The 27,967-nt window shown below is 36.0% G+C and overlaps 2 protein-coding genes across 2 annotated transcripts; one reads left to right on the top strand and one right to left on the bottom strand.

Moving 5' to 3' along the window:
- On the top strand, nucleotides 1-27,965 carry LOC108217502 (UBP1-associated protein 2B). Its single transcript, XM_017390333.2, has 2 exons — nucleotides 1-1,333; nucleotides 27,544-27,965. Exon 1 carries the CDS (start codon nucleotides 99-101, stop codon nucleotides 1,278-1,280), a length of 1,182 nt encoding a protein of 393 aa, XP_017245822.1. The 5' UTR covers nucleotides 1-98; the 3' UTR covers nucleotides 1,281-1,333; nucleotides 27,544-27,965.
- LOC135150789 (uncharacterized) lies at nucleotides 9,630-10,933 on the bottom strand. The gene is made up of 2 exons (XM_064087925.1): nucleotides 9,912-10,933; nucleotides 9,630-9,654 (listed from the first exon to the last, which is right to left on the bottom strand). The coding sequence occupies exons 1-2, from the start codon at nucleotides 10,931-10,933 to the stop codon at nucleotides 9,630-9,632; spliced, it is 1,047 nt and encodes a 348-aa protein (XP_063943995.1).
- Nucleotides 27,966-27,967: the final 2 nt, after the last annotated feature.

Raw genomic sequence — 27,967 nt, 5'->3', positions numbered from 1 at the left:
TGGAAAATTTTCGAACATGATGACAGGAATACATAGCGCCTAAACTGATCTCCAGTTTTTTCTGTTGGCCATCTTACAATCTCTTTCTCTCTGTCCAAATGACAAAGCTGAAATCAAAGAACAAAAAACCCATCAAAACCCCCCAACAATCATACCCCAAAACCTTAGAAAAGATCAAGAAACACAAATCAAAGAAAAACCAACAAAACTCAAAAAGACCTATATCCCAAAACCCTAAAAAACCGGACCCGGAATCCCTCCAAGCCCTTCTTGAACCCTACACAAAGCACCAGCTCATCAGCTTTTTGATTGATTCTGCCCTCAAAACTCCTTCAGTTCACTCCCAGATTGTCGAGAAAGCCGAAACAGATGTCTCTCATAGGAAACTATTTTTTCATGGGCTTGGTTGGGACACCACGCGCCAAGCCGTTGTTTTGAGTTTCGAAAAGTATGGGGAAATTGAGGACTGTAGTTTGATTATTGATAAGGGGACTGGGAGAGCTAAAGGGTTTGGTTTTGTTGTTTTTAAGTCGAGAGATGGGGCGAAAAAGGCCTTGGAAGAGGGGAAATTGAAGATTGATAATCGGGTTGTGTGGTGTCAGCTGGCCTGTGTTGGACCAGTGGGGAATGTGGGGGGTTTGGATGGATTTGGTAGTAGGAAGATTTCTGTTGGGAATGTAGGGAAGGATGTTGATTCAGGGAAGTTACGGGAGTTTTTTGAGAGGTTTGGGGAGATTGAGGTGGGGCCGTTGGGGTTTGATGCCGGGACAGGGAAAAGTAGGGGGTATGCGATCTTTATTTTTAAGAATTTGGATAGCGTGAAGAAAGTGTTGGAGGAGACTAATAAGGTGTTTGAGGGGGTGATGTTGAATTGTCGAATGGCGGATAGCGGGAGGGGTGGGAAGAGTGTTAGTTCGATTACGACTGTAGTGCAGCCTTTGTCGAATGTGGTGGATCAGAATGTAGGGTTGTTAGGGCAGCATTCAGTATCCAATCGCTTGTTGGTGCAACAGACGGGTTATAATTCTTTTTTGGGAGGAGGGTTGTTTGCGAATCCGGGTGGAGGTTTATTGGGTCCTATATGTGGACAAGCATTAATTGGGGGAAATCAATTTGGACAAATAGGGGGAGGGTTAGGAGGCTATGGCGCGGTGATGATGGGTCAAGGAATGGATTGTTTAGGTGCGAATCAATCTTTGTTGGGGCCATATAGCAGTTCTAGTCCTGTTCCGATGTTTCCGGGTTTGCTGCAGGCTTACACAGAAACAAAATTAGGGTAGAGCTTGATTAGTAAGCCTTCCGAATCTTCCAGTTGTTATCTGTCGTACATGTGGTATGTTTTTATTCCTTATTTTTTTTTAATTTTATGTTTTCACAGATTTTTTTTCCACACTTTATTTTGCATATTGATCAATATTTATTTGTTCTTATATTATACTCGATCGATTTAATAGTTTATATGATATTTCTTAAGATTGTTTATTTATTGATTCCTTGCATTACCTGTGGTTTGCCTATGAGATATTTAAGTGATTGTTATAGATTTTTCTATTTAATAATGGAAGGGATATCTTCCTAAAACTACTCTGTTGTTTATCAGTATCGATTTGTTATGGTTTTTTTTGGCTTGCCTTTTACTTTTTTTGTGTTTTTATTATGATTTTATTTTTTTCTTCTTTTAATTTTTTTTGCTACTTTTCAAAAGAAAATGCTACTTTTCAAAAAAACAAAACAAAAATATCTTGCTTTTACTGGCTATTTTTCACTGGGCAGGGCTGGAAGTAGTTCTAATCTAATAATATTTTTAAAATCCTCCGCCTAATTAATTGCTTTTCTTCGGTCTTCTTTCCTTTTGAATTTCATTTTTACATCTCATATAAAGTCTCTGTTCAGTTTATTGTCTAGTGTACTGGCATTTTTAAGTTTATTCGTCTAGTGTACTGGCATTCTTAAGTTGTATTGTCTAGTGTTCTGTTAGGTCCAAAGTATCGTAGAAGGGGGGGTTGAATACGATACTCACTACAATTTAAAATTCTTTCGAATCTTGCGGATAAATAAATTGCAGTCCTGTAATGGGTTTCGTGTTCCGGATATTTATTGGGTCGATTTCTGAGGATATGAAAATATTAAACCAACACACAATATTTTCCAAGGTATATCTGTATATTGATAAATACCTCGAAGGTGCTACAAATCCAAACCCGAAGGTTGGCTACAATGACCACTCCTCTAAATATTACAAGCCCTATCCACTACAAATATTTATGGTACAAAACTAGGCTAGGGTGTGTGTATATTTGAGAGAGTTTGTGCATAGCACTTGGCCATCCATCCCGAAGGATGATGTAAATTGTGAGAACCACAATCACATATTTATAGGCTTTCATAAACTAACCATGGTTAACGAGTTCGTCCTGGACGACTTGAGTTCGTCCTGGACGGATTCGATTTAACAAAATAAATCTAACTCCAAGAAACTCCATAGTGAATGTGCTCCCTTGTTCTCTCTCATCTCTTGGGGACGAACTTTGACTTGGTCAAAGTTTGCTCCTCAAGAGTGTGGATACTCCATTGTGATGTACTTAGAAAATTTTCTAAGTGAGGAAGAGCCTTTGACTTTTGGTCAAATGTTGCTCCTCACATAGCTTCCTTGTTCTCTCTCATCACTTGGGGACGAACTTTGACTTGGTCAAAGTTTGCTCCTCAAGAGTGCATTGTCTTCACTTGTGATGATACTTAGAGAATTTTCTAAGTGAGGAAGAGCTGTTGACTTCGGTCAAATGTTGCTCCTCACATAGCTTCCTTGTTCTCTCTCATCACTTGGGGACGAACTTTGACTTGGTCAAAGTTTGCTCCTCAAGAGTGCATTGTCTTCACTTGTGATGATACTTAGAGAATTTTCTAAGTGAGGAAGAGCTGTTGACTTCGGTCAAATGTTGCTCCTCACATAGCTTCCACCATAGTGTCTTTTGACTTAGTCAAAAGTTGCTCCACCATTGTAAAAGCTTTCCTTGTTATCACTCCTTTGACTGAGATTGACTTGAGTTTGTTCCTCTCCCAACTTAGCCAAATTAGCTCAAATCTTGAGTTGGCACAAATCATATATTATATATATTATATTATATTCATAATATTATATAAATATATGTATAAATAAAGATATACATATAAATATATATAAATAATATTTATATAAACATATAGTAATATATATATATACATATATTTAAATATATTCTCATATATTCAAATATATATAATATACATATAATTATATGTAAATATAAATATAAATATATATATAGAGATATATATAATTACCTATAGATATAAATATACATATATTTATGCACATAATATAATATATATATATACACTTAAATATATAAATGTTTATGTAAAATATAAATACATATACTATATACATATATATTTATTTAAATATATATACATATAAATATACATATACATATGTTTAAGAACATATATACATATATATTATATATATTATATTTAATTAAATATACATATATATACATATATAATTATATTTGTACATATACAAATATATAAGTGCACACATATATAAAATGTCACTTCCTGATATGGCTTTCTGTGGAAGCTTTGACATATGGCATTTGAGCAGTAAGTTTGGCATAGCTGGCATTTGGCTTGGCTTGGCTGTGGAACAAATGACTTGATATGACTGGATCAATTCTTCGATCGATAAATACTTTGCAAAGCTCCGTACGTGCTGACGCTTAGTGCACTGGTCTGGTTCACAAGCGACTAACACTGAAGTTAAACATTGTACCGTCTTTGTCAGCAAACATTGATCAGTCGGTTCCGGGTTAGTTTATGCTTCAGTTTGTTGATTATAATTAACCAACCAAGATATAGACATATCTTGCTTCAGGGGTTGCACTGAAATCTTTCGAGTACTTGGACAACATCTTCATTGCTTCCACAATCTTGAATACTTCAATCTTTATTCTTCACTGAGGCATGAACATATTAATGAACTTCTTCCAGTGAACTTATTCCTTCAAGACTGTAGACCGCTTCTTCAACCTTTGTCTTCGTATCTTCCGATTCCGGTGCAGGCGTAGTGTTATTTACTTGTCCTGTTCTATTGTTGAGTTATCATCCCTATGTAACAGATAGGGTTGTCATTACATTTAGACTTACAATCTCCCCCTATTTGTTTGTTAACCACAACAAGCAAATCCTCTGGAGGATAACTCAACTAACACTAGAAAAAGTAAAGTCCTGGACTAGTAAATAATGCTATAAAGTTTCTGGATCATATAATACATTTCCAGATTTCATGAATAGAAATAACAAATGTGCATATCACCTTTATTTCTCTTGTTCTTGCTTACCTGCCTGAAAATCCTCATAGTCTGTCTTGAAGAGAATTCAAAACATTCCATTATGCAAAGAACAATCAGCAGCTTCATTGAATTCTTCAGTGGTAATGAATAAGTTCCTGTCTACCACTTACTGAAGAATAAATGTATCACCTTATACTTCTCCTCCCGTTACCTTGATCAGGTTCCCCTTATTGATAAGTAGTTGTCTCCCCTTAGATGAAAGATCAATCCTCCTCCTTAGTCTCAAGAAGAATCTCCCCCTCAGTAGTACACAACTAAAGAGTAGTTTAATCCCCCTTAGTTGTAGACAGCTAAAGAAAGCTAACTTACTTTTTCTTCCCCCTTTCATATATTCTCCCCCTAAATATATTCTCCCCCTTAGTTGTGGAATCCTCCGAGGATATGTGGTATCAAATATGGTCAAGGAACGTGTACAATACTTCATGTACCAAAGGATAATCTCCCCATAGAGAACTAAACAACGCTAAAGCTGGGGTCGAAGAAAGAGTTCAGAAGAAGGGTTTACTTTGATTGGGTTGGTTCCTATTCTGAATGAATAGGTTCCAAACGGTAAAGTAATGAGTAAAATCTGACATTCCAGTTACAACATCCACCTTGTCTTTAGGTATAAATTTGGTAATTAGTAGGTGTCTCACTAAAATGTTCTGCAAGTGTATCACTCAACACTCAAATTTCTCTCGGTTTTTGGGTAAGGGTGTCACTCACGAGTTCTGTAAGTGTATCCCTCCACACAAATACTGAGCTTCCAAAATGCTAAGTACCTGCAAGAAAATCACCTTAGCCACCCTTAAAGGGGGTCACCGGTGGTGCAATGGGAGTTCGTAATTCCCAGTCCCTATAGACTCATCAGATAAATCCGAATCATGGTCCACAAGTTGCCAACCACTAAGTGGCTTATCCAATTAAGGATCCAGAGTTGTTTGCTCTAGGAGGTTAGACAAAGGCTTAATTATGGCAAAGGCCCAAGTCCTCCTCAATGTCTGTGAAGACACTTGATTCAACAGAATCATCAACCATAGGTTCACACCGTGAAATAGAATGAACTATAGTTGCTTCCGTCAATTCTTTCAACAACTTGTGAGCTTTCAATACTAAATATTATAATATGTACCTCACAAGTGTTTCACTCTTCTCAATTTCCTATGTGTTTGCACTCACTCATGCTCACATATTTCTCATTCTGATATCTCACTGAATGTTCTCAGAATCTCACCAAGTGTTTAACTCTCAGTGTTTGGCTCACAGTGTTTCTCTCAGCACTCAAAGTATGGTCTTCTGTACCTGCATGAGAAAATCACCATAGCCCCTTCAAGAGAGGTCACTGGCGGTGCAATGGGGTTTCGTAAATCCCCGATCCTCAACTGACTCATCAATAAATTGACTCATAGTCAGAGAGTTGCCGATCTCCTATAAATAGGAAATCCATTCCGATTGGATCCAGATCTGTTCTTATCTGGAGAGGGAGACGAGAATCCTGAAGATTTGGCAATTGAGATCCTCGTTTCCTCCTTACACCTGTAAAGGCATCAACCATCTTATTTACCGTAAAATGGTGAATGAAGAAGTTGCTTCTGGAACAAAACCTTTAACCTTATTATGCACTCTCTTGTATTGTGTCCATAATATTTTCTGTTTAGGCTCTTCATCAGAGTGATTACTGATGATGTGCTTGACTCAATACAAGATGCTCTGGCTGACGAGCGAATTTCAATGGACTCATCCTTTTGAGAGAATGATTCCAGAGACTGTTTAATTGCCTTTTCAGCTCTATATTCTTTTGGGAGAATACAGATGAGCAACAGTTACCTCAAGTTTGAAAACACCTTTTCTCCTTGAGAGGTAGAGCTGTGGGTACACTATCCCTCACATCCTTATTTGCTGCAACGAGTACAGTTTCTCCCTCATTGACTTTTTGTTTGAAAAGTTCCTTATTACTCCAGGGGGAAAGTTGGGATGTGTTCTGAATTTGGTTTTATAGTCTGGGATAAAGATTGTTGGTTTTCAACCTTATGACTATCTAGGAAAGCTAAGAGGCTGATTAAGTTCCGAAGAACAGAAGGAGTTATAAATGCATTTTAGAAAATCTATGATTTTTTGAATGAGAGCAATTGCATTTAATCTTTTGAGGAAAAATGAATCGGTTGTGATTGTAAAAATGATTTTCATAAAGAATGACAATCACAACCGATGAAAGAATCAAAGTTTTCCATTAAAAACTGGTTTGAGTACGAGAGTCTGAATCTATGCATAAAAGGTTTAAATGAACTTGTCTTTGAAAAAGACACAGACTACTGTTTCTCACTACAATTTAAAAAGGAAACAGGAAAATTTATGCGCTACAGTGTATAAAGCACTCGCCACAATAATTAGTGAAAAGGCATCATACTAGCACATCGTCAAAACAGACGCTGCAAGTGACAAAGATTACCAAGTACACAAATACAAGATAATCAATGTCTCGTCTTAGGACGCTTCATGTATAGATGCAAAATATTCTAAGAAGTATTTATGAAATAGAGTAGTGGATACCAATTGTTGAAATCAATTGATAAGAAAATTTCTTTGAAGAAACTCACCACTCCAGAACATAAATATGAGACGGAATAAAGATTATGTTGTCTCCCTTGTACTCAAAATATTAAACACCTAAAATATATTAGCATCAGTGGTTTTAAGAAATATGCAACAATATTTCACCAATGCCAATACATCACAATCAATTCACAAATAAAACATCAATAAAGCATCAGAAATAGATACCAATTAAATATTTCAAAAATGAATTAATTATGCTTCTATTATTCTATCAAAGTCAATCATGAAACAAATAATCATATATGTTAGGTCCTATAAACTCACTATATAAGATGATATAGTGATCACAATATGTAACACATTATGACAATATAAGAGATTGAAATCAATAAACTCTTATTCACAAAGCTTGAATGGTTACAAAAACTCTCTCAGTGATTTATATTGTATCACCAAGAGCTGCTAGGGTTCTTAACAATGTACTCGATAACTCAACTCATATAGAGTAACCCTAATCTGTGTTTATATAGACACAGTTACAAAATCAATCTCTGATTTGATATCCTATAAATCAGCTATGTATTCTATCAATCAAAGATTGCTCCAGTTTTCTGTTTAGTTTCCATAGTCAGCAAATCACTCCTCCGCTTCTATCCTTCCTTGAAGTATATCCGCTTCTGAGCTCTTTCCACGTGTAAACTCTGACGAGTCTTGACTATGTAAACTCTGATCAGACTTTATCAAACTCTGTCAGACTTTACTAAACTCTGATCAGCTTCCAGATTAAACTCTGATGATTCCTGTTCTAAAACAAACTTTAAGAACATTAGTAATCATCAATTATATCTAACAATCTCCCCCAACTTGTGCATAAATATGTTATGTGCAAGTTAACAGATAATTGATGATGTCAAAACAGATAAGTCAAATGCAACAGAGTTTAACTACATAACAGAAAACTTTTAAAACTTACAGATACTTTACTCCTTAGCTTCATAGACACCATTTGCTGTCTTTAGATATCCTCTGAGGAGTTCTCTTTCAGCTTCTTCAAGTACTGTAACCATCTGTCTCTTGATCTCTCTCAGCTCTGGATCTGAAATTCCAGTTTGATAAATTGCAGCTCTGAGATCATATATCTTGTTTCTTCTCAAGTCTCTATCCAGCCTGATATTGTAATCTTTATCAGACTCTTCATTAAATGCAAGAGTTCTGATTCCAGCTATTGTCACTATTTTTGCTGAATTTTTCTTCATCTCCACCAGCTGTCCTTTATGATTGAGGTATTTAGGAATGAAAGGTCCAGCATTTTTGTTTCCTGTAATACCCATCTTTCTTCTGATTTGATCTTTGAGCAGATTGGAGATGTGTTGGCATGACTTGTTCTTTACAAGAAATATGTGTGAGACATATCTCAATTCCTCCCAGTGTTTAGCATAGAGATCTGCTTCAAGTACTCTAAACACTGTTCCATCAGACATGAAGTAGATAAGAATATTATCTCCTCTGTCATTCTTCACCAGCTGGACTGAATCAAGTTTGTCCATTTTTTCTTGCAATGCTCCAGTCTTGGGAGCACAGAGAGATGAGGGGTCATCTGGTCTTGATCCTATACTCTGATCAAATTTTTCATATTTGGATCCCAGCCCTCCTTTGTCTCTTCCTGCTTTACGATGAGAGATTGGTTGAATTGAGCCCTTTTCAAAGCTTATCTCAGTCAACAGACTAGGCTTTGCAAATCCAGCTAATGGAGTAATTGTTGGTTTGAACACAGCTTGAGCTTTGTCAGAGGTTGTGTCTTTCTTTGCTTCTGTATTAACTTGAGCTATGTCAGAGGTTAATCTTCCTTTCTGTGATTCTGCAACATGAGCTTTGTCAGAGATTGCAGCTTCTGATTTCTTTTCCTTTACAACTTGATCTTTGTCAGAGGTTGTAGACTTCTTCTTATCCCAGCCTTTCTCAAGGTGCTCATCTACTTTGCTTTTGCCCTTGGATGTATATTCATCTTCAGAGTATACCTTTTTGACTGGTAAACTCTGATCAGCAACAGTAGCTTCCTTGATCAATATCCCTTTTTCTTTTGGCTTGGTGGTTGATTTTGCAGGCTTTTGAATTTTTCCAGAGTTTATAGCTTCAACATGTTCCTTCTTCAGCTCAGCTTCCTCTGCAGCAATCAACTCCAAGTCCAATTTGGCTTCTGGATTTTCTTGTTCAAAAATCAATCTAGCAAGCTCTTCATCAGTCATGGGTTTATCTGATCCAGTCACTGGTCTTTGCTTAGATCCAGATGTAAAATTATGTGTTGGAGCAGACTTTGTGCTTTGCTTAGATTGTTTTTGACTGTCAGAGTTTGAAACTCTTCCACCAGTCCCTGCTTGAAATCTCTTGTGCTTTGTGAAGTCATCCACATCATCATCATCATCCTTCTTCTTTCTCTTCAGAGTTTGAGTAGTAGACTTGCATTTGACTTTAGCTACTCTCTCCCCCTTTTTGACATCATCCTCATCAGGAATCAGTATAGAAGTTATCAGAGAAAGTGAAGATTGAATGGCTTCAAGCTGCTTGGACATCTTCTCTTGAGTTGATTCAATGATAGTCATCCTCTTGTCCAGAGATTCATTGGCAGACACCAACTTCTGAACATTATCTTTCAGAGGGAGTAGAGTCCTTTTCTTCTCCATATCATTTGTCTCCTTGATATTAGCCACTTCTGTTCTGAGACCATCTATTGATTTAGATGTCTTGGCATGAGCAGGATGAAATGTCTTCAGATAGAGAATTGTGCCTTTGAGGCTTGACATAACATCAGAGTTTGTTATTTTATTCTCTGCCATAGATAAGAATTCTTCAGCTTTAGTTGGCTCCAGAGAATGCTGGTGGCTCAGCCAGAGTTTATCCCAGACTTCATTTGGTGGATCAACCTGAAGATCCCTGGGAAGTGGCTCAGAGTCTGTATTCAGAGTTTGTAGCCTGGCATTATACTGGCTAGTAGACTCCCACTTTTGTTGTTGATGTGACAAAGGAGCTTCATCATCATTGTCATCATCTGAACTGTCATCATCCTCAGTATCAGCTTGTGTAGATTTCTCAGCATCTTGAACAGGATCAAGAACAGACTTTGCTTTATCTGACTCAGTAATGGGAGCAACAGAGTTTGGCTTAATAGATTCTGCACCAGTCATTGCAAGGGACTGTAGTGCTTCCATCACAACCTTGTCAGATTCTTCAACTACAGTATCTGACCTGTAGTTTTCAGGAGCTGTATCATGAACAATGGCATCCTCAGGAATCTTCATTGGGGATTGAGGAATTGGAGTTGGGGTTCCATGATCAGATATGGGAGTTTTGGGATCAGACACTGCTGTTTCAGCTTCAGCTGTAGTGTGCTCCTTGCAAACAATTTCTTCATCTACCTCAGATGAAGTAGAAGATGCTGTAGGAGATGTCAGAGGAACAGCTTGGATAGGAAGCACCATCAGTGCTTGAGAATGTTCAGCAACTGGAGTGGATGGTGTTTGCCCTTCCTCAACTGTGAAATATGTTATTTCAGTGATTGGGACTTTTGCCCTTGCAGGCTTTTGAGCCCTTCTTTTGAATCTGGCTGGCTTTTGTTGAGGACTGGTTTGAACAGGTTCAGAGGTTGTTGCAGGAGTAGGTTCCAAATCATCATATTCATATGCTGCAACAAGCCTCCTTCTTTTCTGCTTTGGAGGAGAAGCAGCTTCAGTGTTTACTGGAATCTCAGAGTTTGCTTTCGCCTCAGAGTTTAAATGAGCCTCAGAGTTTACTGGCTCATCAGCGTTTGTCGGCACATCAGAGTTTGCTTTCAGAACATGTGTAGCAACAGAGGTTCTTGTTCTTTTGGCAGTAGAGGGGGCTGCATCAGACTTTGTCTTCTTTTTAGACCTGGATGCAGAAGTTCTGGGTTGTTTGGGGATTATAGGAGAGACTGGTGGTTGAGGCTGTTGTGGTTGTGGTTGTTGTTGAACTGGGGGCATGTCCATCCTAGCTCTAACTTGAGCTGGAATTAGAAGAGGTCTCTGAATTGGATACTTCTCATCCTTGGAGATGAGGTCCTTAAACACTCTTTTATGAAGCCTGAATGGCTTGATCTCATCATCAACATCAAAATTTACCTCACCAACAGTAGCATTAAACAATAATTGACAGAATCTGGAGAAATATATGACTTGTCTATTCTCATGCATTCTTTCACCAATATTTCTAAGAACTAATCTACCAAAATCAAAATTAGTAGAGTAGATCAGAGAATACCCAATCTGCAGCATATCCATTGGTATGGCATCCCAGTTTGTAGACTTCTTTTGAAAAGCCCTGGTGATGCAATCGAAAAAGAAACTCCATTCCCTTCGGAGCCCTGGGCGCTTCAGTTGTCCCAATTTTTCAAGTGATTCACTGTAGCCCAAATCAGTCATCATTGTTCTCAGATTTGCATCGCCATTAGTGATATAAGCAGTGTCGAGTTCTGGCAGGTTGAATGCTGTTCTGACTGTGGCTGAAGTAACAAAATACTCCTCCCCTTCATATGAAAACACAATCGATGGTGATCCATCTTCACCACCATTGTCATACTTACCTGTCCTCCAGAAATTGATGATCTGGCTTCCTGAGAGTCTGGCAGGAGCGGTGAGAGCGGTAGCAATGGCACTCTGTGCCAGAAATTGCTGCATAGGATGATAATCCCTTGGAGCGTCGGCAGTGTTTAGAATAGCAGCATGGTTATTGGTAACAAATTCCACACCTGCAAAGATGAATGCTGTAGTGGCCATTAGAACAGAGTGTATGAAAGAAGGTGTTTGAGGAAGTGTGTGAGAGAAGATTTGAATTTCAGAGAGAAGAGAGTGAGAGTTTGTTGAGAGAGTGTATGTAAAGATTAAGTGTATAAGTGAAGAATGAGCAATAAAATCTGATGATAAACTCTTCAGATTTTGTTTAGCTGTACACGCTTGGGCTCTTTGCTCACTTGGACACCTGTCAGATTTTAACTGGTAGATGAATGTTAGTGGGATGGAGAAAAGAGAGTAATAATCATTAGCTCAGTAAAACATGTGCAGTTATAAATGCTGATTACACGTTCTCCTATTAAAGTGTTTTTCATGTAAACCCACTAACAATACATTCGTTTGAAATACTCCTTTCATATTCTCTGAATATTTGAACTCCTGAAATGTACAAGATTTTAAAAAAATCAAGATCCAATCTCTCGAATTTTAAACTCTGAGATTTACATCAAAGAAAATAAATTTCTAAATACCTCAGAATAAAGACATAATTTTCAGAATATTCATCAATAAATCAGAGTTTGTCATAAAATCCATAGCTCAATAATGTGCTTGTGAAATAATGTGTGTGATTTAACATATGAGATCAGAGACTTAAGAATTTCATAATTTCGTAATTATAAGGTAGACAAGAATAATTTATTTAAACTCTCAAAAGACATACATTGATGGAGAAATATAAAAATAAACTAACCCCTTTTTTTTTTTTCTTTCAAGGACGCTTTTCAGTGTAAATGAATCACGACCTTTTAAATATTATTTTGCAACAGTATTTCTCCAGTAATCAGAGATTGTGACTGGTCACCATAGATTATAAAATCTTGGCAATTACTTAATACCAGTAAGTGTTTGGGTCTTCCCAGTCACTGTCATATAGACATCTAAGATCTCAAAGGAGTACTATGCTTATTTGCAGGAGTATGTATATAGCATCAGAGTTTATAATCACTGTCTAATTTTCTGAGAGAAGATGCAAATTAGTGAGTCTCACTTATAATTAAGATATGTGAAGGAATAGAGTCTCAATGATATCAACATGCATATAGTGTAAAGTAGTAGCACAAAATTGAGATCAAGATTAAGGAACTAAACTGAGATTCATGATTACTAATTCATATCATGCTTCATAGTATCTTCACAGGTTTGTTTTCTCAGAGTAATAAAAATGAGATCATTAATCAAGATTCAGAGTTTACAAACATCAGAGACGATCAGAGAATATCATCAGAGTATAGCACACAGAGTATATTATCAGAGAATGTCATCAGATTTTAACAATCAGAGTATATCATGGCAAATTTGTGAGCAATACATATGGTAATTTGACAATTGAGATTTGAAAGATCTGACCATTATGATTACTCAGTTCCTGATATCATTCCTAGCTCATTCACCAGCCTAGTAAAGGTTGCTTCACTTAGTGGTTTGGTGAATATATCTGCTAGCTGCTGTTCAGTAGGAATAAAGTGAAGTTCAATGGTTCCTTCCTCCACATGCTCCCTTATAAAATGATATCTTATACTGATATGCTTTGTCAGAGAATGTTGAACTGGGTTTCCTGTCATAGCAATAGCACTTTGGTTATCACAATAAATAGGAATTTTAGAAAAGGATAACCCATAGTCCAACAGTTGATTCTTCATCCAAAGAATCTGAGCACAGCAGCTGCCTGCAGCTATATACTCTGACTCTGCTGTTGATGTTGAAATGGACTTCTGCTTCTTGCTGTACCAAGAAACTAGTCTCCCACCCAGAAATTGACAACTCCCACTTGTGCTTTTCCTGTCAATTTTGCAACCTGCAAAATCTGCATCAGAGTATCCAATTAGACTAAAATCTGATTCTCTAGGATACCATAATCCCAATGATGTGGTTCCCTTGAGATATCTGAATATCCTCTTTACTGCAATCAGATGAGGCTCTCTTGGATCTGCCTGAAATCTTGCACATAGACATGTGGCATACATGATGTCTAGTCTACTTGCAGTCAGATAAAGCAAAGATCCAATCATTCCTCTATAGTTTGTGATATCCACTGATGCACCAGTATCTTTGTCTAGTTTTGTTGCTGTTGCCATAGGAGTAGTTGCAGCTGAACTGTCTTGCATACCAAATTTCTTCAAAAGATTTCTGGTATACTTGGTTTGATTTATAAAAATCCCATCTTCAGTCTGTTTAACTTGGAGACCCAGAAAATAGCTGAGTTCTCCCATCATGCTCATTTGGTACCTAGACTGCATGAGCTTGGCAAATCTTTGACAGAGTTTAGCATTAGTGGAGCCAAAAATAATGTCATCAACATAGATTTGAACTAAAAGCAGCTCATTACCATGATTCAAATAAAACAGGGTTTTATCTATGGTACCTCTAGTAAATCCACTTTCAAGAAGAAATTGAGCCAGAGTTTCATACCATGCCCTTGGAGCCTGCTTTAGTCCATAAAGTGTTTTGTCCAACCTGTAGACATAGTCTGGATGTTTTGGATCCACAAATCCTGGAGGTTGTTCAACATATACCTCTTCATCCAGTTTTCCATTCAGAAAAGCACTCTTGACATCCATCTGAAATACCTTGAATTTCTTGTGAGCAGCATAGCCCAGAAAGATTCTGATTGCCTCCAGTCTTGCAACTGGGGCAAATGTCTCATCATAGTCAATACCTTCCTGTTGTGAGTACCCTTTTGCCACAAGCCTTGCTTTATTCCTTGTAATGACACCCTTACTATCAGTTTTGTTTCTGAACACCCATTTTGTACCAACTATGGATCTGTCTTTAGGTCTTGGTACTAGGGTCCATACTTTGTTTCTCTCAAACTCATTTAGCTCCTCTTGCATTGCTTGAATCCAGTCAGCATCTTGAAGAGCTTCCTCCACCTTTTTAGGTTCTGTTTGTGACAGAAAGCAATGATGTAAACACTCATTTGCTGTAGCTGTCCTTGTTTGCACACCTGCTTCTGGATTGCCAATTATTAAATCAGGTGTGTAAGATTTTGTCCACTTCCTAGCATGTGGAAGTTGACCATTTTCATCATTGGATCCTCCCCCTTGATCCATGCTCTCTTGATTCTGTTGATTATTCTCTGTAGCTCCCCCTAAATTTGTGCTATCAGAGTTTGAATCAGTATTCTCTGATGAGTTTGAGTCAGCATTCTCTGATGAGTCTTGGGTAGAGTCTGAAGCATTTTGATGCTCCCCCTCAACAAGTGCTTCTTCATCATGAACTTGTAAATTTTCATCAGAGTTTGCTGTATTTTGTTCACAGTCAGAGTTTGACTGTTCATCAGAGGTTGTCGAATCAGAGAATATTTCTTCATTTTCAAAATGCAATCTTTCATGATCATCCATGTCTGCTAAGCCAATAATTTTCTTGTCATCAAATGACACATGTATGGATTCCATGATCACCTTGGTTCTGAGATTGTAGACTCTGAAGGCCTTTGTTATCAGAGGATAACCTACAAAAATGCCTTCATCAGCTTTTAAATCAAACTTGGTAAGCTGTTCTGGATGAGTCTTCAATACAAAGCATTTGCACCCAAATATATGAAAGTACTTCAGATTTGGCTTCTTTTTCTTCACCATCTCATATGGGGTCTTGCCATGCTTATTAATCAAGGTTGCATTTTGAGTGAAACAAGCTGTTTGAACAGCTTCTGCCCAGAAATAAGTAGGTAATTTAGCCTCATCAAGCATAATTCTGGCAGCTTCTATAAGAGTCCTGTTTTTCCTCTCAACTACACCATTTTGCTGTGGTGTACCAGGTGCAGAAAATTGTTGCACTACACCTCTTTCTTTGCAGAACTCTTCCATTGTTGAATTTCTGAACTCAGTTCCATTATCACTTCTAATGATCTTCACTTTGTCTTCAGATCCATGATCCAGTTGCTTCACATGATCCATCAGATGCAAGGCTGTTTCATTTTTAGAGTGAAGAAAATATACCCAAGTGTATCTGGTATACTCATCAACAATGACAAGAGCATATTTCTTTCTTGCAATGGATGGTACATTAACTGGTCCAAATAGATCAACATGTAGAAGATGATATGGTTTCTTTATTGAGAATTCAGTCTTACTCTTGAAGGATGTCTTTCTCTGTTTGGCCTTTTGACATGAGTCACATAATCCATCAGATGTTAGGAGTGATTCAGGGAGTCCTCTCACAAGCTTCTTCTTTATAAGCTCATTTATGGAGTTGAAATTCAGGTGTGAGAGCTTCTTGTGCCACTTCCAACTTTCTTCTGCAGAGATCCTTGTAGACAAGCAAATTGCTTTTCCTTCAGAGTTTGTAGGCAAGTGGATTTCATAAATATTCCCATGTCTGTGAGCAATCACTGCCACTTTGCCTGTTGACTTGCTTACTATCTCACTGTGTTCTTCATAGAAATCAACATGATATCCTCTGTCACAGATTTGACTGACAGAGAGTAAATTGTGTTTTAGCCCTTGAACTAGAGCTACATTTGATATGATGACATTTCCAAGATTGATGTTGCCATATCCCAGAGTCCTTCCTATGTTGCCATCTCCATAAGAAACACTTGGGCCAGCCTTCTCCACAAACTCTGACAGCAGGGCCTTATTTCCAGTCATGTGTCCTGAACATCCACTGTCCAAGACTAGAATATTCTTCCTGTTGCCCTGCAATCACAAAGACCACTAATTTTTAGTTTTAAGGACCCAGACTTGCTTGGATCCCTTGGCCTTATTAAGTTTGTTAGCTTTTGCAGCGGAATAATTATTATTATCAGAGTTTGAGCTAACAGTCTTTGCAACAGAGTTTGTACTAGAAACAGAGTGTGTACTTGCAGAGTTTTTATTAACCTTTAAAGAAGGTTTCAATTGATAATAATCATAATACAAACTATGATATTCTTTGCAAGTATAAATAGAATGCCATAAACTACCACAATGAAAGCATGGATCTTGTGGTTTATATCTAATACTACTTTTTCTAACTCCAGACTTTGTAGGTAAAGAGTTAATGTCCTTGTTCTTCCTGCAAAAATTAGCAAGATGATTAGTATTCCCACAGTTATGGCATGTCTTCCTAGGTGCATTTGGAATAGGCATGTAGTTATTACTCTTGTCTATTCCAATCTTGCCATTTCTATTTTTCCTAGGCTCCCTGTTTTTGTCATCAGACTTTACCTCTTTAAGCTTATGTTTAAGCTGTTTCTGAGTCATCAGTCCTATGTTAACCTGTTTGGGCTTATCAGATTTTAAATTGTTGTTAATCTCTGATTTTGGTCTACTCTGTTTAGACTTTGAGGATTCAGCAACAAATTTAACAGGTTTAACCTTAGGTTTTTGAGTTTTAACAAACTCTGTTTTTGATGACTCAGCTTCTGAGTTATCAGTGTAACCTAGTCCCTTTTTCCAGTTTCCACTACCTAAGATATCCTGAGTAGTTTTGCCTGAATTAGTCCATGTTTTAATAATGTCTCTTTCCTTAGCAAGTTCTGATTGAAGAGATGCATACCTCTTTAATAATTCATCTTTGACAATGACAGCATCATCTCTTTCTTTCTGAACTTCCAACATCTGCACTAATTCTTTTTCTAGATAATCATTCCTTTTCTTTACACTTAGAGTTTCAGATTTTAATCTTTCATTTTCTAAAGTCTGATCTCTAAAGCTGATATGCAAAGTTTTAAGAAACAATCTTAACTCAGTTATATCTTCAGTATCAAAGGCAAGAGTGGAATGAGGTACCTTTGCAGTAGATTCAGAGTTGTTGTCAGTGTTTGCCATCAGAGCATAATTGACTTCTTCCTCTGAATCAGATGTATCTGTCCAGTTTCCTTTCTTGGTGATGAAGGCCTTTTCTTTTTCCTTCTTGGCTTTCTTGCATTCAGATGCAAAGTGACCCTTTTCACCACAGTTGAAACAGGTATACTTGTCAGCCTTTCCAGCTTTCCCTTCCTTGCCCTCATTCTTCTTGAAGTTCTTCTTATCATAAACTCTGTCAGAGTTTCTGTCTTTCCTTGAAAAACTTTTGCCTTTATTGAACTTTTTGTAGGCCAACTTCTTGAAGCTTTTCACCATCAATGCTGCTAACTGCATCATCTCATCATCACTTTCTTCAGAGTCTGAGGGAACATCAGAGTTTGAATCATCAGAGTTTGATGACTCAATGTCAGACTTTGTGACATGAGCTTTTCCTTTGCTCTTAGCAGCTTCCTCTTGAACTTTCAGAGCAACAGACTTTGATTTTCCTCCATGTCGTTTGCTCCTCTGCTCCATCTCAAGTTCATGGGTCTTCAGTCTTCCATAAACATCATCAAGAGACATTTCTCCAAGATCAAGATTGTCTCTTATTGTGGTGACTTTCAAATCCCACTTTTCAGGAAGAGCTAGAAGGAATTTGAGGTTTGAGTCTTCAAGATCATATTCCTTATTCACCAGAGATAAGTCATTCAGCAGTTTGACAAATCTGTCATACAGATCAGTCAAGGACTCACCAGATTTTGAGTCAAAGTGCTCATACTCCTGTGTAAGGATTGTTTTTCTATTTTTCTTTATAGCCTGAGTTCCTTGACATCTGGTTTCCAGAGCATCCCAGATTTGTTTGGCAGTTTTGCATCCAATCACCCTATTAGACATTGCATTATCAAGGGCACTGTGCAGAAGGTGTTTCACCTTAGAGTCTTTACCAATTGACAAGATGTCCTCAGGGGTATAGTCTTTCTTTTCCTTTGGAACCATCTTCTGAGGTTCATCTGCAATCCCAACAGAGAGCTTGGTGGGCATATGTGGTCCATCATAGATCCTGTCAAGGTATTCTGGATCAACAGAGTCTAAGAATATGATCATTCTCTCTTTCCAGACTGGATATTCAGATGCCTTGAGGATTGGAACTCCAAAGGATGAAGCTTGTGATTTTTCAGACATGATTGTGATTAAGATCTCACTGTAGTAATCTTAACAGAGCTGGCTCTGATACCACTTGTTAGGTCCTATAAACTCACTATATAAGATGATATAGTGATCACAATATGTAACACAGTATGACAATATAAGAGATTGAAATCAATAAACTCTTATTCACAAAGCTTGAATGGTTACAAAAACTCTCTCAGTGATTTATATTGTATCACCAAGAGCTGCTAGGGTTCTTAACAATGTACTCGATAACTCAACTCATATAGAGTAACCCTAATCTGTGTTTATATAGACACAGTTACAAAATCAATCTCTGATTTGATATCCTATAAATCAGCTATGTATTCTATCAATCAAAGATTGCTCCAGTTTTCTGTTTAGTTTCCATAGTCAGCAAATCACTCCTCCGCTTCTATCCTTCCTTGAAGTATATCCGCTTCTGAGCTCTTTCCACGTGTAAACTCTGACGAGTCTTGACTATGTAAACTCTGATCAGACTTTATCAAACTCTGTCAGACTTTACTAAACTCTGATCAGCTTCCAGATTAAACTCTGATGATTCCTGTTCTAAAACAAACTTTAAGAACATTAGTAATCATCAATTATATCTAACAATATAATTGTCATGGATCACAATTTAACTAAGATAAAATAAAAATTACTTACGAAATATCATATAATTATCAGATAAGCAAATAACAACTAAAATCATGACAATCATACAATGATATTCGGAAACCCGAGGGAAAGTTGAAGAAAAGTTCACAAGTCCTATACATGTAAGCATTTAAGTACAAGTAAACTCACACAACTACTCGCAGAAAATATTAACAATTAATATTAGTGATCAACATATAAGCATGCAAAAATATCACTAACACTAAAAGTATCACAACTATATGCAGTTAGACATGAAATAAAATATCAATTAATAAATCATCAAATATCCAACACAAATAGTTATGCTTCAAATATATGCACTAATATAAATGGATTCAGCCTAGAGAGAATCTAAGTAACTCCACAAATACTAGTATATCATGACTAAATTCTAACTAGATTCTAACAATATACCAATTACTGATACAAGTCACAAGTCTAGAAACAAATAGGTCATGCTTCATGTCATCTCTAATCATTTAAATCATGAACAAATAAGTCATTTAATTGTCATGCAACACAATTTAAATAATTTGAAATAACAAACACTCATGCTAAAACATATAATCACCATCTAAGCATGCAAAGCAATAAATATGGCAATTACATATAATAGCAAAAAGCACGAGGTACTGGATTTTAAATAAATTCACAAGTCCTATGTATAGACAATTTAATACTCATGAATTCATTCAAGAAATATGATAGACATGCTCATGAAAGAAGTAGTACCTTATAGAAAATATAGTATGTGATCCACTTGCAGTTGAGTAAAATGATGAGTTGAATGCCTCTGAGACTTGACATTTCAGTTGATGTACCTTTCTTGTACCGATCAAGTTCAGTGGTTGTTGGCTTAAGTCTTGGCAGGTCTAGAATCTTCCAAAATGCGCATATTCAAAAGATCCTTGACTTCCTCTTATTGCCATCATTCTTTAGGCTAACTAGTAGACCATAAAGAATTGCAACTTTCCAACAAATTACTCATCATATCACTAATCTGCATTCACTTAGCAATTATCTTGCACAAGTGATGTTAGTCCACATATAATATAATCATGGTATCACAGCACAGATAGTTGTATTGTGTGTGCCTTGTATCATGAGAGGTAATAATTTGGATACCAAATATGACTCTAGCAAACAGATATTAAAATAATATGCTAGTCAGAAGTCATACCATGTCCGTGACGATCATCAGGTGTTGGAGAGTAACTCATAGAGAGCTGGTGAAGAAAGAGATATACAAATTCCGTTGGATCTGCAACTGCAAAGTCCTTGAAATGTTGCATGAAGCTTCATCTTCTAGCTCACTGTAATATTCTGAACCCGAGTCTCGTCAATGGTGCTTTAGTTCAATTATGAAGGTCGTTGAGTCCCCTAAGATGTAGAGTCCTGAACTTGAAGATTCTATTTCCATCATATTCATAACCTTCTCTTTTGAAGTAACTCTAAGCAACCAAATTTTGGCTTGTCCCTTGTAACAGAGCCAAAAACATCCAGTTGGAATCTGAATACCCGACAAGTACTAAATACTGAATTGTCTTTAAGTCAGGGTATCAGAATCCGCACAATCTGCTTTCAAACTGATTGAGATCATCTTGATGTGCAATCATTCAATCTGGATCCCATTTAAGAGCTTCTGAATATTGCTCAAGTTTCACTTCAGATTGAAACCTAAAGAAACAACATTCTTTGACAATAGCTCTCTCAGTCTTCACTTCACCATTAGGAACATTTAAGAGCTAGAACCCGGGAATGATATTGACTTCAAACCCTTTGTCTAAGCAGATACGTTCTTCATATGTCCTGTTCATCTTCAATGTGGTGTTGAGTTTGACTAGTGGATCCACCAAATGCTCCCCCTAAGCTGTTGCTGGGATTTCTTTAATAATCCTTATCCTTGCAAAGAGGTTCTGCTTGGATCTGAATCATTATTAAACCAATAATATCACCTTTAACAGCATGGAGCAAAGTGTCGTTCAATCTCTTGTCCAGACTTACAATCACCTTCTGTTGATTAATCACAATCACCCTGTAGACTGTAGACTCCATAGAGTAGCCGAGGAAAATATTCTTTGATCTACAAATGCAAGACTTGTAAAGAGGCATTTTCCTCCAAACACATACCAAGAGTTAGTGTTTGCTTCTGATTAGCCACTAACAAGAATGGTGCCTTTCTGGATTTATCAACGATCAGGGTTCATCATGATCAACCTCTATCTGTGACGTCTTGTCCTTCGAACACATAGAACAACACGAAAGAATCTAGAATAGTCAATGATCATCTCAAAAAGATATCTGGATTTGTTGTAGATATACCATTAACTGATCCGTAGAAATCCATATGTATCATCTGAAGCGTCTCAGTAATGTTGATCATATCTTTGCTTCTGTGCGATTCTCCTTCGACTTCCCTATTGACATAACTCATATCCTTCATCCAATTTGAATTCCAGATGAGGTAGTCCTCTCACCAATTCTCTTCTTACTAATAAAAAGAGCTCCTTGTTTTGACATACAAGTTTGAGAGCTTCATGTTCCATAGCTAACACTCATCCGATGAAGCTTTACTATCGAAATAGCTCACTCCATCTTTAGTTGAAGTTCCATATTAGCTACGAGCAGATTCACATCTTTCCTGATTTGAGATAAAGCCCTATTCCATGAACTGACATAATGTCCTTTGTCAGAGAACAGTCTGATACTCAGAATTTGTGTGCTTTGACTCTTCCAAGAAAGATATACTTCCATGATGACATTCCAGGAAAACAGGCATGTCCCTCAAGGGAATCTTAGTTGTCATCTTTCAAAGATTATTGACGGAACTGCTCACACGATCACATTTGCTAACAGGGTACTTTTTGTGAATCATATGATTTCAGCTACTCAGCAAACAAAGTGCACCAAAAAATCATATGAAACATATGTAACCTGCAATCACAAATGGAAAGAGTTCTATGGTCCCCAATCATAACTGGGTCCGGATGGATTAGAGATTTTTCTTTAACAGTGGTAACAACTGAATCAACCTTAACATGCTAATTCTTATTTAGACATTGCCCTAATGTGATTCTCAAACATGCTTTTCTAAAATCAATGCAAGTACAAAGACATGCATTCATGACATGAAAATAAGCAGACATGATGTTGAATACACATGGAAAACAATCAAAGATAAGACAATAGCAAGACAGGCAGTTATGCAATTCAGAAGATTCAGTACTCTCTACTTAAACCAATTAACACGAGTGTAACAGGTAGAAAGCAGAATTACAGATATTCAATAATCTCCTAAAAGCATAATGATCAAGACAAATTAATAATCACATTATCAATTCATACTAATCCCACTCTATTGTTATATGGCATTATACTATCTCTCTTACCTAAGTCAGTTTTAGATCTAACATGAAGTTCTAAAAGTTCTACTGACACAAGGTAGACATTCCATCATAGAACAAATAAATTCCTTAACAAACAATTCAGATAAATAAGCAAATCTAGTTGTACTAGGGAATCTGAAAGTAAATGTTTTAACAAAGTTATATATGCTAGGATCATAACCCCTAAAACTAAGAGTCGTTTTCCAAAGGAAAGCTTCTAATCTCACCATTGCAAATAATCATACACATGTTAAGAATCTGCTAAAGACACATGCACAATATTATCATCAATCCTAGTTACCAGAACAGTGAACTAGCATACTAGTTCAATCATTATCTATTGTGATGCTATCATGCTTGTGCTTGTGTGTTAAACAATTCTACTCAGAGATTTATAACATGCTTTGAAAATAAAGAAATATGTATTGCATAGTTAGAAAGAATTCATACCTGAGATGTGCGAGTTGAGTCATCTTTAGAGAATGCTAGGATAGCCAGATAACCATAATCATCCTTCTCATCAGCAACTGATCCAGCTCACACCTTTCCTAAAATAGCATAAGAACTTGTTGTGATGTTTCTTTCAAAACATCCACTTGAATTTCAGACAAGCCCTATCATCCTTGTTTGTCGAGGCTTCAAATATATATAGCAACCCTCCTTTGCTAAAGATACCAAACAATATTGTGTGTATTGACCAACTCAGTTTTGAAAACAACCTCCTTGAACTGAACCCTGAAGAGTCACCACTTGAAACCAATGGATTCCATCTGAATCTGACATGACTAAACCTCTCAGACAGTGTTATGCTAATCCTTGAAGTTCTGTCCTCACATTCTTCAAAAATGTTAACTTTCGTCGACTTGAGCTTCCTCAAATTCAGCAGTTACAAACTCTTCTGTTCAATCCTAAAGTTCTGACATAAATGCACGAAACTGATTTGGTGCGGTAGTAACTCGATAATTATATCCTTAAACCTCCACAGTTCTCTGTCTTTGATTCATTTGATTCTGGATGGATTTAGCATTGCTACAATTCACTGTGTAATTGTATATCCCCGAATCACTGAGTTAGATTGAAATCCCTTGAAGATTCGTTCCATAAAAACTTCTCTTTTCCTACTACTAGTGGTGCCGTTCAAAGTTGACATTCCGAGCCCTGGAAAGATGCTTCATTGCAGATGTAGCAAATTCCCATCCTGATCTGGTGATCTAATAATCAAGTCGGAGTAATTACTCAAATCAAGGCCTGAAGTACCTTCTTCAAAATCCACTGTTAGTAGTACCAAATTAGTCTTTAATAGAATCTTCTTCAAATCACAATCATCTTTGTCGAACATAGAAAACTGCTTCTAATAATCCTTTGAGTAATCAATTGGATTGGGTCATCAATGTACTTCCATTACCGGTTCTGAGAATCTGGTATTTGAAAACCCAGTGTTTGTCTTGTAATCTGTCAGCCTGATCTGTCTCAACTAAATGTCAATCTGATTTGTCTTGGAGTAGAATAATTTAAAAAGGTTACGGGACACTTGATTATTTAAACTAAGTTTAAATTATAAAGAAAATAAATTTTAAAAATAAGTTTTAAAATATGAAAGAAAATAAAGTATAAAATAAACTTAGTTAAATCTATAAAGTAAATTTAATTATATTTAAAAAATAAATTCAAATAAATTCATAATAAACTGAATAAGTTTAGAACAAATTTATTTCAAATTCATTTAGTAAATATATTAAAATTTATTGGATAAATTTAATTTTTGAAAATATTCAAGTGTCTCGTCTCCAATTAAATCATAGCTTCCAGAACAAACTAAATTGAACCCTTGAACTTGAACTTATATCCATAATCAGTTAAAATCCTCTAAAATTTATATTCTAGATTTTAACTTAAATTTAAATCATAAACTATACAAATTTAAATAATAAATTTATAAAATTTATGATAAACTTAATAAAGTCTAAGAGTAAACTTTACAAGTCTAAAATAAATTTGAACAAATTTATTAAATGAATTTCATAAGGTATATAAAATAAATTTAATTAAGTTCATAAAATAAATTTAATTAATTCATAATAAACTCAATTAATAAGTTTAAAATAAATTAAATCAAATTTATAAAATAAACTTATTAAAATTTAAAATATAAATTTATAAGTCCTGGTCCAAAGTTCAGTATCGAACAGATAATCTTTGCTTAGGCCTACGGACAAATTCAGCAACACAAACCGGAAGAACATTTCCCCTAATCAAATATCAAAAGCTAGGTTCTTGATTTTCCGTACGATAAGGATCCTGATTTGTATATCAATCAGCCTGGCTCTGATACCAATTGTTAGGTCCAAAGTATCGTAGAAGGGGGGGTTGAATACGATACTCACTACAATTTAAAATTCTTTCGAATCTTGCGGATAAATAAATTGCAGTCCTGTAATGGGTTTCGTGTTCCGGATATTTATTGGGTCGATTTCTGAGGATATGAAAATATTAAACCAACACACAATATTTTCCAAGGTATATCTGTATATTGATAAATACCTCGAAGGTGCTACAAATCCAAACCCGAAGGTTGGCTACAATGACCACTCCTCTAAATATTACAAGCCCTATCCACTACAAATATTTATGGTACAAAACTAGGCTAGGGTGTGTGTATATTTGAGAGAGTTTGTGCATAGCACTTGGCCATCCATCCCGAAGGATGATGTAAATTGTGAGAACCACAATCACATATTTATAGGCTTTCATAAACTAACCATGGTTAACGAGTTCGTCCTGGACGACTTGAGTTCGTCCTGGACGGATTCGATTTAACAAAATAAATCTAACTCCAAGAAACTCCATAGTGAATGTGCTCCCTTGTTCTCTCTCATCTCTTGGGGACGAACTTTGACTTGGTCAAAGTTTGCTCCTCAAGAGTGTGGATACTCCATTGTGATGTACTTAGAAAATTTTCTAAGTGAGGAAGAGCCTTTGACTTTTGGTCAAATGTTGCTCCTCACATAGCTTCCTTGTTCTCTCTCATCACTTAGGGACGAACTTTGACTTGGTCAAAGTTTGCTCCTCAAGAGTGCATTGTCTTCACTTGTGATGATACTTAGAGAATTTTCTAAGTGAGGAAGAGCTGTTGACTTCGGTCAAATGTTGCTCCTCACATAGCTTCCTTGTTCTCTCTCATCACTTGGGGACGAACTTTGACTTGGTCAAAGTTTGCTCCTCAAGAGTGCATTGTCTTCACTTGTGATGATACTTAGAGAATTTTCTAAGTGAGGAAGAGCTGTTGACTTCGGTCAAATGTTGCTCCTCACATAGCTTCCACCATAGTGTCTTTTGACTTAGTCAAAAGTTGCTCCACCATTGTAAAAGCTTTCCTTGTTATCACTCCTTTGACTGAGATTGACTTGAGTTTGTTCCTCTCCCAACTTAGCCAAATTAGCTCAAATCTTGAGTTGGCACAAATCATATATTATATATATTATATTATATTCATAATATTATGTAAATATATGTATAAATAAAGATATACATATAAATATATATAAATAATATTTATATAAACATATAGTAATATATATATATACATATATTTAAATATATTCTCATATATTCAAATATATATAATATACATATAACTATATGTAAATATAAATATAAATATATATATAGAGATATATATAATTACCTATAGATATAAATATACATATATTTATGCACATAATATAATATATATATATACACTTAAATATATAAATGTTTATGTAAAATATAAATACATATACTATATACATATATATTTATTTAAATATATATACATATAAATATACATATACATATGTTTAAGAACATATATACATATATATTATATATATTATATTTAATTAAATATACATATATATACATATATAATTATATTTGTACATATACAAATATATAAGTGCACACATATATAAAATGTCACTTCCTGATATGGCTTTCTGTGGAAGCTTTGACATATGGCATTTGAGCAGTAAGTTTGGCATAGCTGGCATTTGGCTTGGCTTGGCTGTGGAACAAATGACTTGATATGACTGGATCAATTCTTCGATCGATAAATACTTTGCAAAGCTCCGTACGTGCTGACGCTTAGTGCACTGGTCTGGTTCACAAGCGACTAACACTGAAGTTAAACATTGTACCGTCTTTGTCAGCAAACATTGATCAGTCGGTTCCGGGTTAGTTTATGCTTCAGTTTGTTGATTATAATTAACCAACCAAGATATAGACATATCTTGCTTCAGGGGTTGCACTGAAATCTTTCGAGTACTTGGACAACATCTTCATTGCTTCCACAATCTTGAATACTTCAATCTTTATTCTTCACTGAGGCATGAACATATTAATGAACTTCTTCCAGTGAACTTATTCCTTCAAGACTGTAGACCGCTTCTTCAACCTTTGTCTTCGTATCTTCCGATTCCGGTGCAGGCGTAGTGTTATTTACTTGTCCTGTTCTATTGTTGAGTTATCATCCCTATGTAACAGATAGGGTTGTCATTACATTTAGACTTACATGTTCTGGCTCTGCTTTAGCGGCTTAGAAACTTGAAACATGGCATTGTTAGGGAATGCCAAGTATTCTCTTTGTTCATAATCTTTTCAACTATACGCGACAAGGTGTTTTTTTGATAACTAATTTCCTTTTATAATGGTGCTTTGCCCCAACAATGAATACTTTTTTGCTATTTTGATTTATTTATTTGTATAATTATATATTTTATCTTTCCTTCTTAAAATTCCCTTGTGCGAGGGCTAATAGCCAGTGGAATCATCTTCATTTTTTTGACTGCTATTTTGTTTCTTTGAAGCTTATATTGTTTACTCATGTAATTTCACTGTCCAGATGTTTTCTAGAGGCTGAACTTATTTACGACCTTTCATTACTTTTACATACATGGACTCAATGTTTGCAGATCCAGCTAAGCATCAGGAGGCCTTTGGTTCATTCAGTAATGTCAAAAAGTATTTAAACATCATTATGATTTATTTCTTTGGTTTCCGGATGTTTTTGCAAAAATACTTTTGATACTTTCTATCTAAGTGTTTTTGAACAATTTCCAGTTCGTGATTGTGCATGCAAAGTGCACCAGAGATAATCCTTCATCTTATCTCAAATTTATTTTATTTCATATACCTTTTATTTGACAATTGTTCCTTGATTTTGATTCAGTAATTAGTTCTTGTATTTGTCAAGTTACTATCATATATATGACAAGCCTGTTTTTTATTGTTTCTGATTTATGGTGATTTTTTTCTTTATCATTGTT

Source organism: Daucus carota, chromosome 1 (genome assembly GCF_001625215.2).
Source record: "Daucus carota subsp. sativus chromosome 1, DH1 v3.0, whole genome shotgun sequence".
Classification (NCBI taxonomy): domain Eukaryota; kingdom Viridiplantae; phylum Streptophyta; class Magnoliopsida; order Apiales; family Apiaceae; genus Daucus; species Daucus carota.
Note: the sequence above shows the minus strand (reverse complement) of the source record. Positions and strands in the feature narration are given on the sequence as shown.

Excerpts from the sequence above, each read along its gene's own strand:
- LOC108217502 (XM_017390333.2), top strand. The coding sequence starts at position 99 with ATGACAAAGCTGAAATCAAAGAACAAAAAACCCATCAAAACCCCCCAA.
- LOC135150789 (XM_064087925.1), bottom strand. The coding sequence starts at position 10,933 with ATGGACATGCCCCCAGTTCAACAACAACCACAACCACAACAGCCTCAA. Across the intron at positions 9,655-9,911 it reads AAGTGGGAGTCTACTAGCCA|ATGGTCTCAGAACAGAAGTG; the intron begins GTATAATGCCAG and ends CTAAATCAATAG.